The 21,604-nt window shown below is 56.8% G+C and overlaps 1 protein-coding gene across 3 annotated transcripts in view; it reads right to left on the reverse strand.

The window, feature by feature from the left end:
- VDR (vitamin D receptor) overlaps positions 1-21,604 on the reverse strand; it is a 35,017-nt gene that overhangs the window by 2,423 nt on the left and 10,990 nt on the right. Inside the window, exons 1-8 of one of the 3 annotated variants that reach the window (XM_082785682.1) lie at positions 16,000-16,082; positions 15,852-15,923; positions 14,331-14,481; positions 8,761-8,891; positions 1,522-1,706; positions 1,194-1,317; positions 638-809; positions 28-179 (exon numbers count right to left, since the gene is read on the reverse strand). In XM_082785682.1, the coding sequence (XP_082641808.1) occupies positions 28-179; positions 638-809; positions 1,194-1,317; positions 1,522-1,706; positions 8,761-8,891; positions 14,331-14,481; positions 15,852-15,915 (979 nt within the window). In that variant the 5' untranslated portion in view covers positions 15,916-15,923; positions 16,000-16,082. Of the gene's footprint in view, positions 1-27; positions 180-637; positions 810-1,193; positions 1,318-1,521; positions 1,707-8,760; positions 8,892-14,330; positions 14,482-15,851; positions 15,924-15,999; positions 16,083-21,604 lie in introns of those variants that run through there. The other 2 variants (XM_082785681.1, XM_082785683.1) reach the window with 2 other exon arrangements.

Raw genomic sequence — 21,604 nt, forward strand, 5'->3', positions numbered from 1 at the left:
AAGCAGAAGGCCCGGCAGTGCCCTCACCTTGGGTGACATCGCTGACTTTGTACTTGAAGTCAGTGCTGCCGCAGGTCCACGACATGTCCTCGAGGGTGAAGGACTGGTTCGAGCGCAGCATGATCACCTCGATGGCGCTGGATTTCAGCAGGGCGATCTGGTCCTCTGCGGTCAGATCCCTGCAGGGCAGCGAGAGGGCGAGCTGAGAGCTGGCCACCACCAGCGGCACGCACCGGGTCCCGGCGGTGACCCCATCTCTTCCCCATCACCCCAAATTTCTGGGTGATTCTGCAGCTGTATTTAATGAGGGGCTGCACCCAGTGCCACAGGCACCAGCCTGATTCTCACTGGGCTGGAGTTAAAGGGGATCTGAGGTGCCCCCCAAACCAGGAGGGGCACTGCTCACACAGCCCTGAGCATCCTTCTCAGGAGCTGAAGCATTTTGCTCACATGGCTGAGAGCTGAGGATAGAAAAGGATCAGCCCCGGGAAGGAGGAGAGAGAGAAAACACGAAGATAGGAACAGAGCTGGGAAGGAGACAGAGCCCTGGAGGTGAGACAGAGGAAAAACGAGTGGGATGGAGTCCCTGAGGGCAGAAAACCACCACAGACACTGGGTCTGGGAACAAAATCCTCACCTGAATCCCGGGATCATTTTGGCAAAGCCGATCACCTTCTGGATGCTGTAGCTGACCAGGTCGGCCAAGTGGGGCAGCATGGAGAGGTGGGAGAACTCGATGTTCATGGAGGAGCTCTCGTCGTTCTCCTCGGACAGGACCAGGTTGGAGAACATCGGGGGCTCCACGGACTCTGGGGGGGGGTCAGAGGACGGAGGTGTCACGGGGACATGGGGACAGGGAGCGGTGCCAGCCCGAAGCAGGAGCGGTGTCCGTCCTGCCAGGGGCTCCCTGTGTTGGGCGTTAGGAATGGGGCTGGGAGGGCACACACAGCCCAGCTCCCCTTACCCCGGAGGGATGAGATGCTCAGAGGGCCACGCTCCAGCCGAGCACTTAATGCCTTCAGCTCACAAAAAGCCCTCTAAACACCCCCGGGAGGCTCTTTGAATTAAATACATTTCCCAGGAGAAATAAAAGAAGCATTTTACCCTTGGCCAGACTTCAAAATATCCATTCCCCTTCCACCCCCAGTAGCACACGCACACCCCGAGCCCCCACGGGGAGGTGAGAGCAGTACCGGGGAACGTGCTGAAGGCATCGGAGCCGAAGGCGTCGGTGGAGTCCTCGGAGGAGAAGTCCTGGGTGAGCATGGAGGACGACCGCGCCGCCACCCTGCTGCTGGACCTGCTTCTCACCGGGGGCTGCAAGAGAGAGAGAGTGGGACGTGAGGAACGGGGCTCGCCTGCAGCATCAGGACTTTTGCACCGGGATTTTTAATGGCCAAGGAGAGATCATGGGATGAAACTGGTCGGGTGCAGTTGTTGGGAACCACTTGGGGTTGCTGGAACCGCTTGGGGTTGCTGGTGCCATGCACAGGAATTGGGGCTGGCGCTCCCCTCACCTACCCGAAACTTGGTGAAGTCGGAGTACGTGGGGTCGTAGGTCTTGTGGTGGGCCTCCAGGAGGATGTCGATGACTTTCTGCTGCTCCTCCGAGAGCTTGGGCTTCAGGCTCTCCTTCAGCGCCTCCTCCTCCTTGCGCTTCAGGATCATCTCGCGCTTCCTCTGGACCTCCTCGTCCGTCAGGATGACTGCAGGGCCGGGAGGAAAGAGGAGATTTACAAACAGGCGCTGGGAAAACGAGAAGGAAGCAGCCCAGGACCCCTGCGGCCAGCAGCATCCCTGCCACGTCGCCGATCCCTCCGCTGAACCCGTGCCACCCCGTCCTGCTCCGTGCCCTCGCCTGCCGGGTCACGGCTCCCCGCTACGAGACCGGTGCCGTTTCCAGCCCGCTCGGGTGCTTTTAGGCGAGGACAGGGTGCAGCGAGGTCGTGCTTGCTCGAGTGCAACCCTCCTGTTTGCTCTGGGCTCTCGGCTGGAAGAAATCTTGCTCCTGCAAGAGGCGGGCCAGAGGGTTCAGCCGGCTCCGGCGCCGCTTTGGGCTGCTGACAACAGAGGGAGCCCGATGCGGCGGCACCGCGCGGCATCCAGCGGGCCACCACGCTGCGGCAGGCAGTCTGGGTGTCCGGCAGCACTTCTGCAATACCTCGGGTATTTTTAAGCTAAAGGGATGTATAAATACACCCGTATATTGCTTATATTACGGGGGGGCAGAGGTCATCAGCAGCCAAGGGAACCGAAGGCGCTACGCCAAGCTTCTCCCGTTTATTTAGGGATGGGAGCACCCCCGCAGGAAATTTGGGCTCCGAAGTTACCTTTCCAAGGAGCTTACGGAACTGAATGCCCCCCAGAGGGTCAGGGAGACACCAGAGAGCCACAATCAGCCCGTGGGGGTCGCAACCACTCGTCCTCACACCGAGTCCCACTGGGGATTTCATGCTCCCAACCCGCGGGTCCTAAAAATAGCAGTGCCCCTTGCTGGAGACGCTATTAACCCTACAACCGGTCATTAGCAAAAAAAAAAAACAAGCACCTTATCTGATGACGGGAGGCTTTCTGCCCTCTGCGGAGACGTGGCGTGGGGCGAGCTGGGGTGGAATTCACAAGGAGGGGTCGGGGCTGGAGGCTGCAAGGAGCCGTTTGCAGTTCCCGGCCCCTTCCTTCGGCCGCGTTTAGCCGACAGCGTTTTTCCAATACATTTTCGAACTCGCCCAACCTCCGAGGGGATTTAAAGATCTGGGAGGCTCGGGCCAAGAGGTCGCTCCCGTGACCGGCGCAGTGCGGTCAGGGCTGCAGGGAGCCGAACTGGGAGCTCGCCACCTCCCGTCCCTGCTGGAATTGGGGAAAAATCGGATCCATCCGGGTGCTGCGTGCAACGAGGGAAAATCCTTGGCAGAGGAAGGGGAGGGCAGGGAACAGCTCCTTGTGGGGCTGGGGGTGAGGACAGAGCTGAAATTGGGTCTTGTCCGGGTCTCCCACGCTCACCCCAGCACCCAAAACAGAGGAGGAGGAATTGGGAGGGGAGGATGAGGATGGGGCAGTGAAACCCGGCTGCCTGGCCCGTTGGAGCAGGAGCCCACGCCGCCTCCTTCGGGAGCAATTACAGGTTAACTGGGGCTTCGGTGTGACCCTGCTGCAATCAGCCCTATTTAAAGGCTCGGCGTAGGAAAGCTTTGCTTTTAAAGGGCTGGCAGAATGGATTTGTTTCTAGTGCCTGCCAGGAGAAACACTGAGGCAGCAGCAATTCTCGCTCTGGTGGGAGCTTCTGAAAAGCAAGAGCATCTCCCAGAGCATCGCCTCCACAGGGGAATAAACACCGGCGAGGTTCGTGCCCCCTGGTCCTGTCCCCTAAGGCACACAGATATCCCTGTACAGGGTCTGCACCAATTCCTGCCTGTCCCAGGGTTTTGGCTTGGCCGACCACGCTGGGGGCTCTGAACCCACTGCAAATCCACCAGCGACGCCGACGGAGAGGGGCCGTGGCCAAAGCTGGCAGCAGGTCCCCGTTTGGGTGTTTAATGCTCTGATAGGACTTGCCGGAGCCCACAGGAGACTAAAACCCAAAGGAAGCCCTGCAGGCAAGTTGAAAAATCAGATAAAGCGGGGCTGCGAGTCCCTTCCAGCCGCGCACTGACACGGCGCTGCTGGTGCAAGCTGCGACAGAGCCCAGCACCGGGGGATTGGGAAACGGCCCAGCATGGCTGGGGAAATCGTTCCAGGTGCCGGCGGGGAGCAGCAAACCCCGAGCACAGCTTGGTCTGGGGAGGGAGAAGCGTTACAGCGGCGCACGGGTGAGGATGCCAGCGCGGTTCCTGGGAAAAAAGGATTAGCATCTCATTTGTGTGCTCAGGAGGACGGATGCGGCCCCGCATGCCCCTGCCTGCCTGCTCCTTCCCCTCGAGATCGCCCCAGCTCCGCTCCTTTCCCCAAAGCCGAGCTGAAAGCATCCAGCCCCAGGCTCCTGGCACGGGCAGAGCGCTTGTGGGCTGCCCTGACCCCAAGCCCACGCGGAGGCTGAGATAAAATCTGCCCATCGCTGCTGGACAGACGCGGGAGCTCTCTGCAGACACCACAAGGACAGCAGGGGAAGCCACAGCCGACCCCAGGGGTTGTGCTGGGCTTACCGAGAGCAGGGTGATGCCAAAAGGAGGGACTCGGCCCGTCGGGTGAGGAAAGGGGCAGCTGAACAGCAGCCAAAAATGAAATTTGGCGAACATCAGGCACGAAGCGCGCTGGCTGGATGTCATTCAAGCATTTCAAGCCCCGTGGCTTGTCCCTCACCCTGTGACAGCCTGCCTGGCACGGCTCTCATAGCGGGGTGAAATTTGGGATCTCGGCAGGACAGCAAGAAGCAGAAATGCCCCTTGCAGCAGCAGTGAGCTGCAGCTAGACGAGGGCTGAGCAGCAGAAGCAGCAGCGCATCTGTGTTTAACACCACGGGGATGAGATGCACGCACTGAGGGCAGAAATCCTCCCTGAGCAGCTCCTCAGGGTGCTGAGACCCTGCTCAGCTGCCACGGGTACCCAGGATCGCTCTGAGTTCACCTTTGCAGCTGCAGGAGCAAAGCCAAATTCATCCCCGCTGCCTCTCCCAAACCGGTGCCCTCCCCATGTCCCCCAAATCCCAGCTCCCACTGCTGAGCCCTGAGCACCTTCATCAGTGGGACACGGGGTGGTTTGAGATAACACCCTCTGGGTGTTATCAGCCAGCGGGGACGGGACAGGACGAGGGGTGACACGGCCAAAACTGTGCGATGGGAGCACAAACTGCAGCAGGGGGGGGTTGGCCGGGCAGCACACGTCTATGGCACGTAGAACTGGAGGGGAGGAAGGCTTGGAGCAGGAAACAAAGCAATAAGCAAGCAGCGGGGCTTTAAATCGTGGGTCTCGGAGCCAAGCGGAGCAGCCCCAGCGGCTGCAGGGCCCCCGGCTGCCCCCCACGGCTCACCAAAGCGATGCGCGCACAGATTTTGGAGAGGGCTCCCCAGCTGCTCCAGCCCCCGCTGCCTTTCCAGCCTGCCCTAATTACGGGGGACACCGGCTGCTTCCAGCGGGCGCTTCGAGCCCCCGGGGAGCAGATGCCCCCCAGCCAGCCCCCAAAGCCCAGAGGCCGCCGGGTGCCGTTTTCCCGGCCGGCTGCTGCTCCTCCTTCCCTCTCGTGCTCCCTCTTTGCCTCTCGGCCAGCCTCTGGCGTCAGCACGGGGCCCGGCGTTGCACAAGGGCTGTCGGGGTGGGGAGTAAGGGAATAAGAAAAATTCCACCTTTGGGGCCCTGGGGACGCTGCTCGGTTTCGAGTCCCGCCGTCTGTTCGGGGAAGCGGAGGAGGGCTGCAGGCACCAGCTCCCTCCTGGCGCCCCCACGGCCCTCGCCCGTGGTCCCACGGAGTCGGGAAATTCCCTTTTCTCCTTCCAGCTTCTCCTCCTCTCTCCCCGGCTCCCAGAGGATGACTTTTTATTCTCCTCCCTTTAGGGGATTTTCAGCGCTGAGATCACGAATTGGGCCTGGTGGTGAGAAAGCTGAGCATCACCTGCTCGTGACTGCAACCGCAAGCCTTCTCCTTGGGAAAGGGGAAAGTGAAGGAGCAGCCCCGTGGGGCGCAGACCCCAGGGAAACCAGACCTTGCTGTGACATCGGGGACGGGGATCACCGATGTCTGAGGACCTGCAGACAGACAAACGGCCCCAGGACGCAGAGTGCAGCTGGGAGCCTTCCAAGGAGACTCCCTGATCCAAGCTGACGGGCACTGAGACAAGCACAAAAAATTCCCCGGCAGTAACACAGTGGGGAGAGGACAAGCACAGCGCCACGAGGCTGCTGCAGCAACACGTTATTTATCTCCCTGCTTTGCAGCAACACCTTTAGACCATGCAGGCACGGGGCAGCCGAGGGGAAGCCTGTCCCCTGTCCCCGCGTGCACACGCTGTAAATATCGGAGAGCTGATAAAAGCCAGGGGAAAACAGGGCAGAGACACCAAGAGAGGTGAATCGCCTGTGGGTTAGGGGTGGCTGCGACACCCAGGTCCCTGGAGGGATGGATGTCCCTTCCCGAGTGCCAGGCAGCTGGCAAAAGGCAATTTTTGAGGGCAAAAGGGATAACTTAAGCATTTTCTCGCCACCCAGGCAATAGGACCCTTGGTGCTGCTTTATCCTAGGAGGAATCAGTGGCTAGCAGGCAGGGCAGGCAGTGGTAACCCCGGGGTGGAAACCTGTCCTCATTTACCCCATCCAAAGAGAAGCAGCTCCTGAGCACGTCTCCCACCACCGTGGCTTCTCGCCTGGGCTGCGAGGGGGGCTTTGCCTCCGCTGATCCCCAGCCGCTGTCAGCTTGCCCTGTGCTTTACCCCACGCAGATAAGATGGGTGGAAAACCACAAATATTTGCTAACGCTGGCTGCAGAGAGCTCGGGGTTGAACCGCAGGCGTTGCGGCGGGGCCGGGGATCGTCCCGACGGCTGCTGCTGCCCCCAGCCCGGCCCTGACCCTCGCTGCTCCCATGCGCTCGCCGGGCTCAGAGCATTCCTGCTGCCCTCCAGCCTCCACCTCATCCCCTCCCTGGGGAGTTTTTTTGCCTGATTCCCTTCGCCTCGTCGCCCTTCTCCAGCCCGTCACCGCAGCATCGAGCCCGCTGGCGACGTCCCTGCAAACGTGGCTGAGGACGACGTCAAAAACCAGCCTGGCTTTTAGGTCCGAGCACCCCAGGACTCGGGAAGGAGATGGGGCTGCCTGCGCCAGGCCTCAAATTAATGCAAGCACGAGGCTTTTCAACATCTCCCCTCTTCCTCCTCCTCCTCCTCTTTACCCCCATCTCGCTCTTATTTCTGCTTCGGACCCATCGGCAGCGGAGCAAATCCAGCCCGTCCTTGCCCGTGGCTGTCCTCATCGCCACCAATGACAGCTGGGGGAAGACACCAGCTCCCGTCCAGAGTTTAAAGATCCCCGATGCGACCTATAAATAACAGCAGCACACCTTGTCCCCACTCATTTCACCAGCAGCAAAGTCCGCAGGAAGGTTATTTTTAGGCTCCTTGGTCAGGTTTCATTAATTCAGTAACAATTTGCTAAGGGGGTCGCTTACAAGTTAACTCCTGCCCAGAGCAGGCGGGTCCTGGGCCCCGGCCGGGGTGCGCTGCCGCCGCTGAATTTTCCAGCCCTTCCCAGGTAATTAGCTGGTCCAAGTCAACACGTTTCCCTCGTTAGCAACGGCTGCACCAAATGAGCCGCAGCAACCGGAGCCGAGAGCTTCCAGCAGGCAGCTTTGTGCACTGGGGCATGGCAGCGCTCTCCTTTCCAACAACGCGGCGCCTTCTCTCCGCGCGTCGTGATTACGAGATAACATCGGTACAAGAAGCACCATCAGAGGAGCCGGGTCTCTGACCACCCTGGGAACATCCCAAGAGGCCTCCGAGATGGTTTTTGGTGCAGAAGGTGCCTGCTGGTGCTGCCCCAACCAAGAAAAGCTGCAGCAATAGGTGCCAAAGCAGCAAAACGCCAAGACCGCGCTTTGCACAGAGCATTTTTTAGGTTGCTTGGTCAGCTACAGAGACAGGGGCTGGCTCTTTGCTCCTGTTCAAACGTTAATCTGAGCATTGTTTCTGTGGGACAAAACACAGGATGTGGTCTGAGCTACCGTGGGCTCACCCACCTCTGTACTCACACACGAGAAGGGTTCCCGTGGTGCGCTACCTGCTCTTCACCTCTCCACCTCTCCCCAGGGCATTGCTACCAGCTTAAAAGGAGACCCAGGGACCTTCTACTCCTGGGGATTTGCTTGATCTTTGTGACACCTGGAAATTTGGGCATTTTTTTCCTGCAAACACATGCAAGTTTTGCTTTGCTGGAGGAGCCAGACCTGCGTTTCGGCGGCGCACCGTGACGTCAGGCGCTGTTTGCTCTCTGCTTGTCGCGTAAGGACACCAGCAGCACTCCGATTTTCCAAGCTGGTTCCAAATCTTCAGGTCCATCAATCACGGGACACAATGTCCTGTTTGCAGAGTCTCCTAGCAGAGGGCTGTTATTTTGGTCTGAACGCTACGCGAACGCCTGCCTTCTCCTGAAGACTTAAGACGCGGAAAGCGCGTAGGAGGAAGCGTGTCAAACAGCTTTTATTTTTAAAAGCTGCTTATCTAAAAATATCGTTGAAGAAAATAAATATTTGGACAACATTAGTCTGTTTGGATTGGGTTAAAAACTACTTTGCCTCCCTCTGCTATTTGCTCAAGTCTCCGCCGTGCACGTGGCCAGGTGGCCAGGCTCACGTTGCAAGAACAAAGGCCCAAAAAAAGGGCCCAAAAGGTTTTGCAGAGCAAAAAGTCAGCTGATTCCACGCTGAATCGCCACCAAATGGCAAACCAGTGATATGGGGAAGCCCGTTTGGTTCTCCCTGCCTCCGGGACAGGGTGAGGAGCTTGTGCTGTGCCAGGCCGATGGCTTTGCAAGGGCAAGGCTGCGAGTTAATCAGCGACAGCTCCGGATGCGCTCCCCAAGGGGCTGCCCTCAAGCAGCCCACAGAGACAGCCTGGCTCTGGCACGGGCAGCTAACGGCCACGGGAAAGGCCTCAATCATTAAATGAGCTCCTCTCAATCATTACCCACCACGTCCCCTGCCCTTTGCATCCTCGCCTTACGGAGCTTTTACAGCTTTACGCTCGCGCGCTTTCCTTCCGTGCCGTGCGTTGATTGAGAAGGAAAAGGACGTCGGAGAGCAAGGCAGGGCCCTTCCCCACGGGACGCCCGGCTGCATACTCACACTCCTTCATCATGCCGATGTCCACGCAGCGCTTCAGCCGGCAGGCCTGGCAGTGCCGCCGGTTGTCCTTGGTGATTTTGCAGTCGCCGTTGAACGGACACGTGAACATCGCCTTCCTCTTCATGCTTCGCCTGGAGAGGAGCAGAGAAAACACCCCGGGTCACCCAACTCAGTTTTCAGTGCACAAAAAGGCAGCTCTGGACATTGGGGGAGATGCATCACAAACCCATATCCCCCAAATAGCTGGAGAAAAAACCCCAAAGAAAGGGCTCTGACCTGACGCCATGCAGCTCAGCTGGTCTCCAGCAAGGACCAAGCTCGTAAGGCTGCACCTGGTTGAATACATCTGTGGTTTGATCCCTGAGGTCCAGTTGTTGCTGCACAGCACGGGAAGGATTCCTTCTTAAAAGGACACAGCCCAGGGGTTCGACCACCACTTGCCAGCTTTCTGGTCTCAAACTTACTTTGAAGCTGGAAAGGAGGTGGAAGGATTGCAGGGAACCCCCCACCCGAGCCACCAGCAACGAAAGGAAAGCAGAGGGCAGGCCAGCACGTACCAAAGTGGTGTCATTAAACATTTACCAGCCTTTAAAGCCCGGCTTTGCTAGAATAACTGGCTGGAGTGCATGTTTGCGTGTGCACGAGAAAAAATCTCACTGCAGGATACAAGAGAAACAACACTTAACATAATAACCTCTTCTCCACCAAAACCACACCGTGCCACGTTAATCCGCTGCTACAATCAGGCCTGTAAATCTTCCAAGTACAAAGGGTCAAAGCCACAGCTCCCAGCGAAAAAAAACTCGCCTTCCTGCACAGCCATCCAGCGCGACATCCACTAATGACACATTGCAGGCATAGCTGAGCTCCTCCATTCAGGGCGGAATCGGAGATGCCACATCTGGGCTTTGGAGAAAGTTACTCAACGACCTCCCATCAGTGAGCAAAGCTGCTCTTGGTCTGCAAGCATCTCCACGCACGCTGCTCACGTTAAGTGAAGGTGGAGGGAACCAAGCCCGGGGCACCTCCAGGCTGGAAAGTTGAAGCGAGGATGCTCAGAGGGGCAAACGCAGTGGAAAAGCCTTTGGGAGAGCGCAGAGCTGAGATGCAGCTTGGGTACAACATCAAGAAGCCAAACCCAGCCACCTCTGAGCTGGTGCTGCATTTCAGAGCCTGGAGGAAACATCCTCTGTGAGGAGGAGCAGTGATAAAATCCCCTCGTGGTATCAAACGGGGGGTGCAGGACCCCGAGCTCCCCGTGCAAATGACCCTGGGAGAAGGCAGAGAGGCAAGGGCAGACGGAGCTCCAGCCCAGGACCAGCGCCAAGGCTGCACGTATAGGGTATAAATATACGTTCCTGGGCTGTTCCAGCGTGCAATTAGAGGCTGCTTTAAAAAGAGAGATGTAAACAACAAGGTTTTGCTCTCCCTTCACCTAACGGATGAATAAATGCATTTAGGAAAACGAACACAGGCAAGGCTGATGGCAGAGCCTCCACAACCTGCCTCACGCAGCGGTGCTCGGCTTGAAATTTGTGTTTCCCCCAGCAGCCAGCTCTCAGTTTTAATCATGTTTCTCTGGGTTTTCCCCTTCCACCAAGGCCAGCGGCGCCTTTGCTTTCCCAGGAACAAGGACAAACGCTTCCCAACCCAGGGGCAAAGCAGGATTTGGAACAGGACACGCTGGAGTCTCCCAGTTTCGGTGAACAACTCGGATATTTTGAGTATCTGGAGCAGCACCTTCTCCCCTACAGCCCAGGGCAAGGCTGCGGAGGGCACAAACAAGAGAAAGACGAGGCCCTGGGGCAGGGAAAGATGTCCTGCGTGCAAACCAACATTATGGTTTTGGTATGAAAATTGCAGCTTATCCAAACCCAGGGCGGCTGGGCACAATAGAGGGTTTCTGAGCAGCCGCTTCTCTGCCCTAGGGGTCGGCGGCTCGCGGCTCCGAAGCGCCCGGCCTTGCATCAGCGGCGTGGAGCACACAGTGTCCTGCTCCGGTGTATTTTTGTAAAGCCCCAGAACTGGCCATTTCAAGGCTCATTTAGATCCACGTCCCAGGCAGGCTGCCGAAGGTTAAAAATAACGAGATCCCTCCCTGCGCAAACGCAGCCTGCGGGCGGGAGCAAACACAGCCAGCGGCGAGGGAGCTGGGCTCTGCCCAGCAAGGAGCTCCGAGGTCTGTAAGCATCTGTGGGGAAAGGGACAGCGTTTCCACGGGTGTCCTCCAACACAACCACTCGCTGCCTGTGAACGAGGAGCACCAAGCACTGCAAGGCACGGGGGGACACCCATCGCTCGCAGGACGCCCACCCTGCAGGGACACGGAGCCCTCCTGCTTCTGCTGCACCCAAGGGGACTGATCGTCAAAGGGAGCCTCTGAATTTTTGTTGGCAAGATGAGATTTTGATGCACGCAGCTCTCCCTACGCATAACCAAACCCTGCAGCCACCTTCTGGTCACCGTGTCCTTCTCACCACCCCCAGGAGCTGGCTGGGGACCACACGGCTGGCACACTGGGGGTCTTTTGGGCACCAAGACTGTGGCAGAAGCACCATTCCCTGAGAAGCAGGGCATGGCCAAACTGCTTGGGATCTGATAATTCCCTATTCCTTCCCTGTGCTCCTTCACAGCCCCCTGTGAAGCCCACCACCAGCAGCCAAGCCAAGGCTTAGAGCAGAGTGGTGGCTCTAGGGCACTACTCATATTTTCTCCCCCAGATTTCACCTGCTCCATCCTCCGCTCCTGGGAGCTGGTCAGACAACTGCCCCTTGCCCCCAAAAATGTCTTTAGAGAGCCCCTGGCACATTCTTGCTAGGGAAATATATCAGGAGCAGCCCTTTGAAGTAAGCCAAGGAGCAAAATCAATGCTTGGTTTCTTCTGCTTGCTTTCCATCCCTTCCCTAGGCAGCCTGGGCATCACCTTGGGCTGGTGCACGCCTCCTGCTGGGTGCTCAGCCCCCTTCCCCAGGGTCTGGGATCACTCCTGGCTTCTGTGTTACCTGGATCTTCGCATCCTTTCCTCCCCACATACTTAAAAAATCACAGACAGGGCTCTCAGGCTGCCTCCTCCCCTCCAGCAACAGCCACGTGGCTGCAGGAAGCCAACACAAGGGGACGGAGTGTTTTAAGCTAAACACCTCATGACCCCGGGGAAGACACAAAAGGAGAGATGGATTTATTTTAAAATGCAAAAAAAAAAAAAAAAGAAAGCCAGCAAAACAGCTTCATGTAGAGCAGCGCAAAGAACAATTGGGGAGGATTATAGGAGTGGGAGATGCAGTGATGCAGACAGGATGGGTGGGGAGCTGGTCGGTTTTGAAACACCCAGAGCCTTTCCAAGCAGCTCTGCTATTAACACCCGGGGTCAGGGCGCTGGGGGAGCCCGGGACTACTGAAGAAACCCGAGGAACCGCGGATGCTTCAGCCAAGTCCCAGCAGAACAAATCAGCGGGGTTTGGCCGCATTGTGAGAGCCCCTGAGCAAACAGCAGAGCTCAATAAAAGGCCACCGTTGCCGTTGGCATCATTAATAAACAGTGGACTTTGAAGCAAGCGGCCAAAGGTTGGCTCCTGCCTGTTTGTGCTGCGGGTTACGTGCACGTCGGAGCACCCAGAGGTGCCCGTAAATTCCTAACGCCTTTTATAGGGCCATTAAACCCGGGACCCTCCTGGGTGATTTCACGCTGGATTAATGCTGGGAAATCATAGACGGCTACGGCCCCGAGGCAGATGAGAGCGACCCAGAGGTCCTTCACCCTCAGCTTTGCTGCTGCAGCTCGATATTCCCAGCTGCTCGCCCTCTTTTAGCTCCTTCCAGTGCAAGGCTGACCCCCGGGGAACAGCCACCAGGAACTGGCACCTGTGCAGCCATTCTCCAAAAACCTGCTCGGGGAAAACAAGCAGATTTCTATTTTTTTTAATGCACGTAAGCACAAGCTGGTATAAAGCACAAGGTGCTTGCAAAGGGATCCTTAGCTTTTCCTGGGGGTGTTGTAGGGGTCCAGGCTCCCCCGCTGCAGTGTTCTCAGGCAGAAAGCACTCGGATCTCATGGCAGCAGCAAGCATTAATTAACTCAACGGTTGAAAATGGCTTGTAAACAAGCTCGTTTCAGCAAGAGGGAACACACCAAGACCTAGAGCGGGGACAGCGTGTCTGGGAAGCTTGATTAAAAAACATGGAACGAGCCTCAAATTGAAAATAAAGGCCTTATATGGGGCATGAAGGGCTAGCTGAAGATGAGAGCTTCTCACCTCATTAAAACGTCTGCTCAGAAATACTGTCACAATCACACGTCGTACATGGCTACACCGGTGAGATAATAGAGAAAGGGGAAATGCAGCAGCACTGGAGCCCTGTCAAGGGTTTGTCAAGCAGCACCACCAGTCATTGCAGGGGTCGAGAGCCACTTCAGTGGCCTCCGCAGGCACAGGGGGGACGGGGAAGGTTGGGGACCCCAAACCAGAGCACGGAGGAGGGCACCTGAGAGGAGAGCTCCTCGTTTAGCAGCAGCGATTGAGGAAAATGTTGTTGCTCAGGTTGGCCAGGGTTCAGGCAGGCTGCAAGCCTGTGGTATGTGAAAACCCCCATCTAGCCCCGAAATTCCTGCACGAGGAGGAGTCACGATTTTGCTGTGAAAGCCCGGGCTCTGCTTGCTGTAAGAGCCCTGCTCGGCGTGCAAAGCCTCCAGCTCTGCTCTTTGCAATCCCCCAGCCACCTGCTGCTGCCATCTCATTACAGTGCAAAATACTTGAGCAAGGCTTTTCCCAGCCAGTCCCACGCCAGTCATTATCTTACTTGGTCTCACCAGCACTTAGTCATTCTCTCACTTGGTGCAAGCGACCTGAACTCCCACGTGAATGGCTCAGCACCCTCGGTGCAGACACACGGGCCGCTAACAAACATCCACAAACCTGCGGCCCCCACAGCCCTGAGATGTTTTTGCTCTGGGACAAGCCAGGGACTGCTCAAGACTCCCACCTGGCAGTGGAAAAAAGCCTCAGAGGAGCTGCACGTTCAGCCTACAGCTGCTTTGGGCTCCAGGAGCAGGGACAGAAAGGCTGCTCGAGCTGGGGAGGGAGCTCGGTGCCACCTCCAGCAGCGAGCAGGTTTCCCCGTGCATCCCCCACCACAGAAGTGTGCAGAGCTTCTGAGCAGACAGGCTGCTTTAAAGACAAGCTTGTGCCCAGCAAACGAGCTTAGTTCTCAAAAACTGCTCATTTCAGGTGTGTTTTTCCCAACCCCATAGTGTGCTAGGGGCTTTTATGCTCCTGCTACGCAGCGCATCAGCACGCGGAGGTCTGCAAGGCTCCCAGCAAGATGGTTATGGGGAAAATTATTCTGCGGAAGTGGATTGCCACGCCAAGCCACAAAAAGGGAAGTGCTTTGGGGCCTCTCTTGTTGAGATCTGCAGGCGTATCAGCTGGTTGCAGTGCGGGCACGGGGCTGGCAGAGCTGCCCGCAGCCCAGGTAGTGAGCCGCAGCCAGGCAGCACCTCAGGACCAGGTCACCTTCTCCTCAAAGCTCGAGGACGGCAGGGTAAGACTCCTTCTCCCCAGAGATTCGCTCACCTGAAGAAGCCCTTGCAGCCTTCGCAGGTCATGGCGTTGAAGTGGAAGCCCGTGGCCCTGTCCCCACAGACGCCACAGATTCGGGGCACGTTCCTGTCGAACTCGCCGGCTGGGTCGGGAAGCGACGTGCTGGCAGCCACGGTCTCCATGTCTGGGGGAGCAGAGGAAGGCAGGTATTTATTTGCAGCTGTCAACAGCGTCACAAAAAGCTAATTAGGTGCAAGCAAAGGAAGCCTCCTTGCATTCAACGTGATCTGATGAGAAAAGCTTCCAATCCCCCCTGCCCATGCTCCCAGCCTTGAACACACCGCAGATTGTGCTCGCATTTACCTGCTGTTCTTAGATGGGAAGGGTCCTACAGCCCACCCCAAACCCTGATCTATTTTTCCCCCCACGCTCCTTTGTGTTTGTTTTCAAGAAAAAGCCTTGAAAGGACCCAAATTCACCCAAACCAGAGCTGCAAAACCACAGGGAAAGAGGTCACACCGCTTGCCAGCTAGAGCAGAATTTCCCTTGTGCACAGACAGGAAGCGACACCAGCACACTCATGCCAGCTCCCGTAAGTGCAAAAAATCCCAAACGCAAGTCAACTGAACGTTGTTTAAAAAAAAAATCCTCAGCAGGGACGTAAACAAGGGAGGAAGGAAACAGTGCTCCTAGTGCAGAGCATGTGCAGCGTAGCTGAAATAAATATTAGAAGGGAGCTTTCAGTAGGCTTTCCCTGGCTTGTGATATCCACCAGTACAAGTCTATCTGCTGTTACAACGACAAAATATCTAAAAACCAACAAGAAAATAAAGGTTAGGAGCTTCCACGGGGCCAGGTCTTGGTAAAGACCCCACAGTTGTGTCTCCAGGTGGCACCACCCCACTGCTCAGCTCCTGTGCCCCTGTGTCCCCACGCACAGGATGCGTTATCCCATTTGTGCATCTCAGGATGAGAGATTTTTAAGTTGATTCAAGAGCTTCAAGAGAGCTTTTTTCCTGTTTTTTTTTTTCTTTTTTTTTTTTTTTTCTTTTTTTAGTTTTATTTATGTATATTCTCAAGAGGTTGCTGCAGATAGCTGCTGTCTAGGTCTAGTCTGCTCTCAGCTGATGCATTGTCCTCCACAAAACATCGTCAGTCACCGGGTGACTGCAGACAATGAGTCTGGAACAAAAGTGAGTGCAGAAAAAAACAAACAGAACAACAAGAGCCCAACCCTCCAGAGCAATTTAAACCCCACTGTACATCTACCAGACAGCTGGTGCTTGATGCCAGAGAAACCTGGACTCCTCTCGACCTGCTGCTGGGGACAGAGCCCTGCAGAGCTTGGCCACGAAGCCCCAAACCCTGCAGCTGGCAGCGCACGAGGGAGATGTCCCCAGAGCACCTGGGGACCCCTGGGTCCCAAAGCAGCTGCAGCAGCTCTTGGTTCTTGTTTTTTTGTGTTTCTCACTTGAAATTTAGCATGACCAAGGCTCCTCTAGCTAGGGGTCCTGCACGGAAAGGGACAGGAGCCTGAGGAGGGCCAGCGTTTACCTGGGTCTGGGAGATAAGCCATGTCCTGCCGGTGCGTCTCCCAGGAGCTCTGGAGCTGGGACATGGAGCCACCTGCAACGACACGGATGGGACAGTCTGAGACAGCTCCGAGGTCGATGAGCCGGGGCAGACGGACTACAGCTCGCACCCCGAGCAGCGTGGGGTGACCTGGAGGCAGCCAGCCCCACCGGGCACCACTTGTTGGGTTCCCACCGCGGATCCGGGAGGAGATGTCGCAACGCTCCGGCACGTTGCTGGGGGAGCCCGGGGAACGCAGCGAGAGAGAGAAAGAGAGAAAGAGCAAGGGCACGGGAAGGAAAAGGCAGCGAGAGCCGCACGGCTCGTTCCCTTCACCTCGGTAATATTTCCCTATAAATTTAAATTTCACAATTCAGCCTGTCAGGCGCTCAGCGGCGTGCGACCCGCCAGCTCGCGGGGGATGGCACGAAGCGGAGCTGGATGGCTGCTATAAACGCGGCTCCTCGCGCAGCAGAGCACGCGTCTTCAAAGTCAATGGGATCACTGCGGCGCTCAGAGCTGAGGACGGGGAGCTTTTGGGGGTTTTGCTCCCTCCTCACGTCACTTGGCTCTTTCAGCTTGCAGACGGAAGCACCTCACCGGCGCTGGGCTAACGCGGTCTTAAAATAGGGACAGGAAAAAGGTTTTTGGAGATAGGGAAGAGGATTTAAGGTGCTTCGCCTTCCTTAAGGTTCCCTATCTCGGGGAGCAGGGAGCTGGGTGGTTTATCCTTGGGGGTCACCACACTGCTCCCAACACAACCTCACAGCCTGAAGCGATGACGGTGCCAGAAGAGACCCCTGCGGGGACCCCAAATCTCACTCCCGGGTGCGCAGACACCTAAAGCATCCACAGACACCATGACACCCGTGCTCCTCCAGCACCTCATACTGCTCCTGCTCTGCCCCCCTTCCCAGCACCAAGCAGATGGGCACCAACACCCCCAGGATGAGGAAAGCAGGCGCTGGTGGCAGCCTAGGGGAGCTCTCCGAGCACCCTCATCACGCCTCTTGCTCTCTGCCAGCTCTCGGTTAAGCAGCAGGAGGTGATTTAGCAGGAGGTGATTTGGTCACCGCCGCTCGTTAGGGAGCAGCAAGCCTGCGCCGGCCACAATTCCCGCAGGGATGGTGGCGCGGCGTCGAGCTGCCATCGCAGACTTCTTGGAAAACCTTACTCAGCCCCATCACGGCCGTGACGTCGGCACGCGGGGTGGAGCGCACGCAGGAGTTTCCCCTCCACCCCCACGAAAGGTCGTTCATTCATCAAACGTGACATTTAGCCTTCACCTCTTGGGGGGAAAAAAAAAAAAAAAAAAAAAAAAGCAAAATAATTTGTTTTAAAAGTGCTGAGCTCTCCCCACCGGGCACCCAAAAGGTTAAACTAGTTTTGCAGCAGTCATAGCAAAGTTTCAGCGAGCTGGCTTGCAGAGCAGCTGTGATTAGTTAAATTTAAGGTTTTGCACCACCTCAAACCCAAGGCTCCACAAACAGGTCAGGAGACGTGATTTCCAGTGACCCTTTTTTAAATTTTATTTTATTTCCCCTGGTTTGTACAGAGCTGTAGCAGCTCCAACAGCCCCAAAACGCCAGAAAGGAAGGCTGTGTGCTCACACTCAGTCACAGCACCCTGCTGGGATGCTGCCAGATGACATTCGGGGAAAGGAGCAGCACAGGAGCTGCCGTGCCCAAGGTTTAAGCCCCTGGGAACCGCTCACCTGCTGGAGACACGTCGAGGGGGGAGAAGAGCACAGCTCGGCCAGCCAGCTCCATGCAAAGCGCTGCCAGCAGCTGCTATTTCGGCCAGGGCTGCGACAGATCCCACGTACCCGGGCTGAGACAGATGGGGGGATGCTGAGAGCGCAGGCACAGGGCAGGAGGTCAGCAGCCGTGCTCGGGGAGAGCTGGGGAACAAACCTGGTAGGAGCAGAATGTCTGGAAACATCCTGGGGAGGGGGCTGACATTCCCCAGGTGTGCCCATTTTCCTTCAAATTGGGGTAAAATCATCCTGAAGATGGGCATAATACCCTTTGAGCCATAACAGCCACCAAACCCACAACCTGCTGGCCATATGCTGGGACAGCAGGCAGAGGTACGAGGGAAAATTTGAGCAAGAACTGAGTGTGGGAAGTTACCTGCTTGTACCTGCTGCTGAGCCCAAGGGAGGCAGCATTCTCTGCTTTTAAGCCCGTATTTATGTCCGAGTCCCCCCCGGTAGGAAGCATTTTTCTGCAGCGTTTTCTCATGCTTTATCACTTTCCTTTTTCTCCTGCCAGCTTGCAGTTGCAAAACCCCGCGCTCGCGGCTCTTCAAGGCTTGGCAGGAGGGAGAAGGCTCCGGAGGATGACGGCTCCTGCTGGAAGCCTTACTCACCCGCTCCCAGCGTCTGCTTCCTCCCCAGCACCAGGGCGCTGAAACGCTGCCCTCTGACAGCACATTCCCCTGCTGGCATCAGCAGCGACCGGAGCAAATGCTAGCACGAATCCAGCCAGGACAGCTGCTGCACAAACCCCAGCTCGCCAGGCTCGGCTTCAGGTGCCCCCCACTTTCCCAGGAATGCATTTTGATTTTGACATCAGCTCCCGGGATAGGAAAAGCCTTTAAAGAGTCTGTTTGGGGCTGTGTGCGCAAGGAAAACCCAGCTTGCTGAAAACAACAGGCAAGTTTACAGCTGGAATCAAGACCAAGGCTTTGTCTGGCTGAGGGTGCAAATACGAGGAGCCTGTATCCAGCCTCCCGTGCCCAGGAGGCTCCGGCTTCACCATCATGCTAAAGTTTTGGGGAGAAAGCGAGCCTTTTAAGGAACAGCTGAGCCTTCCCCGGACAGCGCGGGTGGCACCTCCTTGAAGAGGCTGTGAAGCCTTCAGTGTTTTGGAGACTGACAACCTGAAACCTTCTCAGGACGCCGAAAATACCGTTACAATAGCAGGAAAATATTTGTCAAGTTCTCAATATCTTTGTTCCCCCATCGAAACGCATTTTTGGGTTCGCTTCTTTGCCAAGCAAAACAAAAGCTTTACCCACACAGGCTGAAAAGAGCAGGCTGGCTCCTGACAAATCCTCACCCCAGCGCCGCTTCGACTTGCTGCTGAGGACTCTGCTTCGTTTTGGAGAGGCCCATTCGTTCACACAGAGGTTTTTTACTATTTCCCTGGCTCTCACACTCAATTCACACCACTGCTGACACGCCAAAACAAAGCGATGCTGCTCCGTGGAGCATCCCCAGAGCCGCTGGCAACGCACTTGCATCTTGAAGATATTCCAGTACAAATCAGCCTATTCAAAGCATCCAGTCACGGCACGCAGGCAACCCCTTTCTCTATTAAAAAGGCAATTAAATCATTTCCCTCCGTAGCTCCAGGGAGCCCTGCTGCTGCTCTCCGTGAGATTTATTAGGGAGCTGACTGACAGCCTCCCGGGAGGACGAAGCGCTGCTTCCACGGGCGCATCTGGAGCCCAGCACCGCTCCGTGCGGGGACGGTGGTTGGATGGATGGAGCAGGTGAAGCCCCCTGCACCACGTTCCCCTCTGTTTCTAGGTTAGAAGCACGCTGTCATTTCTTTTTTGCAACACCCAGAGTGGCTGCAACATCTGGGGAGCTGGGCAAGGAGGCTGTTGAGGGTGGCAGAGTCGGGAGACCGGCAGCTCTTCCTCACCTGCTGCAAGCCAGCTCCTGCCACCCCTTGCCCCATTAACCTGATCAGATGTTAAAACCCTCCTGGAGCGCTACCAACGCCCCCAGACCGGGGCTGGAGGCGCCTCCGTGCCAGGAACACGTAAGCATGACAATTCCTACCCCGCAGAGGCCAGACACTCCCCGTCTGCAAGCAGCGTGTCGCTGCAGTCAGACAGCTGCGGGGCAGCTGGAGGAGCCAACGCCATCAGCCCCGAAGAGGGCAAAGGGACCCGAAAACCCCGCTCGAAGGATGCTAATCCTGCTAATCGGGGCCATCCAAACGCTTCGTGGTGTTGGACAGAGCAAGCCCAGGGACACGGGAAACTCGATCACAGGCACCCCAACGCATCCTGGTGACGCAGCTGGGAGCAGACAGCGGTGCCTTGGTGGCAAAACGCAAATAAATCAGCGTTGATGGAGGGGGATTGGGTCCGTTCTCAGCCCTGCGGGGCCCTTCCCACCCACTGGGGCTGGTGGGGACCCCGCAGGATGGGGTGTCCTTGCTGCTGTGTCCACAACTCTGATGGGGTGAATGGGGAAGCAGGAGGGGGGAAGAGGGGATGTGTGGGTTTCTTTGGGTTTCCATGGCCATCGTGCTGATACCGCCCTTCCTGGCTCCTTGGTTGAGGGTGACAGCTTTCTGAGGGCATAAGAGAAACCCAAACCCCACAGAACAGCTCCAGGAGACCTCACAGGCACACAGAAGCGTGCAACCCTCCAAAATCTGTCCCTCACCCCTTGGTGCAGCGACACAGCCTCAAGCAAGCACATGCACGGGGCAGGTCCAAGGGCCGGGGATGTGTTTCCTCTTGCCCCACTGCAGGCTGGAATCTGGGGCTGGAGTCCGGGCACAAACGGCACCAAGAGGCAGGAGAAGGAGCAGGGGACACCGTGGCCAGACGAGCATCGTGATGCAAGCCCTCAACAGCTTTCCTAGCTTGGACAGACAGGAGAAAAACATCTGGCCATACACAAGCTCTTTTACCACATCAGCCAAGTATCTTTATGGGATCTCACATCGCAATTAGGCAACAAATCCTTACATGTGCAGGTAAAAGCAGAAAATATTTCTGAGCGCCATTCCCCTGACGGGGAGGAATGAAGTAAACAGATTTCCAGATTACCGCTCGGGCACAGCATCAAAAATACCTCCAACCTGACTCCTCGCTGGCACGGCGCTTTGTCATTGAGGCCACGAAGAGGTAGCCAGAGCCCACAGTGCAGAAACCCCGCTGGATCCGCGAGCCGAGGACACCCCCAGCACCAGATTAGCAGAAATAATATCACTAATATGGGATTTTTGTGAGCAGCGGGTCCTTCCTCAACCTCACCTTCAACAAAGCAGCTTCACGTGGCCGCAACTGCAATAGCTGGTGGATTGTCCTTTTTTTTTTTTTTTTTTTTTTCCTCATTTTTAGCTTGTATTGTGGCTTCGTGGCACAAGCCAGTACCTGTTGGTATCACCTCGGTTGGTTGTAGGTACAAGGGGGGATGGAGGAGGTCTCGTTTGAGCCCACCCAGCCCAGGCTCTGCCCGTGTTCCCAGCCACGACCCTCTCCAAGCCACGCACTCTCTCTTGATGTAAGAGCTTGCAGACAGAGCCAGCTCTCAGGACCGGCTGCCAACTGGGATGAGCAAGCGCGGCACACCCCACCTGCCCATCGGCTGCCGATAAGGGTAATTAATAAAGGCAATTAACAGAGACGAGCGCTCGGTTACGGCATCGCCGGAGCGCCCACGGAGCCCCCGTCTCCGCCTGGAGGAGCCACCACAGTGGCAGAGCTCACGGCGAGCACTGAGCCACACGGGGGCTGCTCTGGGCTCCCCCCAGGCTTTGGAGCTTGCCAAGCCCCTTTCCTACCTCTGACCAGCTCCTGATGCCCACCAGCATGGGGAGGGTCTGTCTTGGGGACCCTCACCCAGAAGCGATGCCCAAAATCGCTCAGAGCACCACCCTGGGGTGAAGGAGCTGTTGCGTTTTAGCATCACGTATCCGTGATTCATTTAGAGATTCAGAGCCCCAAAACATTTCTAGAGCAAGAGCAGTCATAAAAGCTTTCAG

This window comes from Aythya marila (assembly GCF_965140915.1).
Source record: "Aythya marila genome assembly, contig: HAP1_HAP1_SCAFFOLD_412, whole genome shotgun sequence".
Lineage (NCBI taxonomy): Eukaryota > Metazoa > Chordata > Aves > Anseriformes > Anatidae > Aythya > Aythya marila.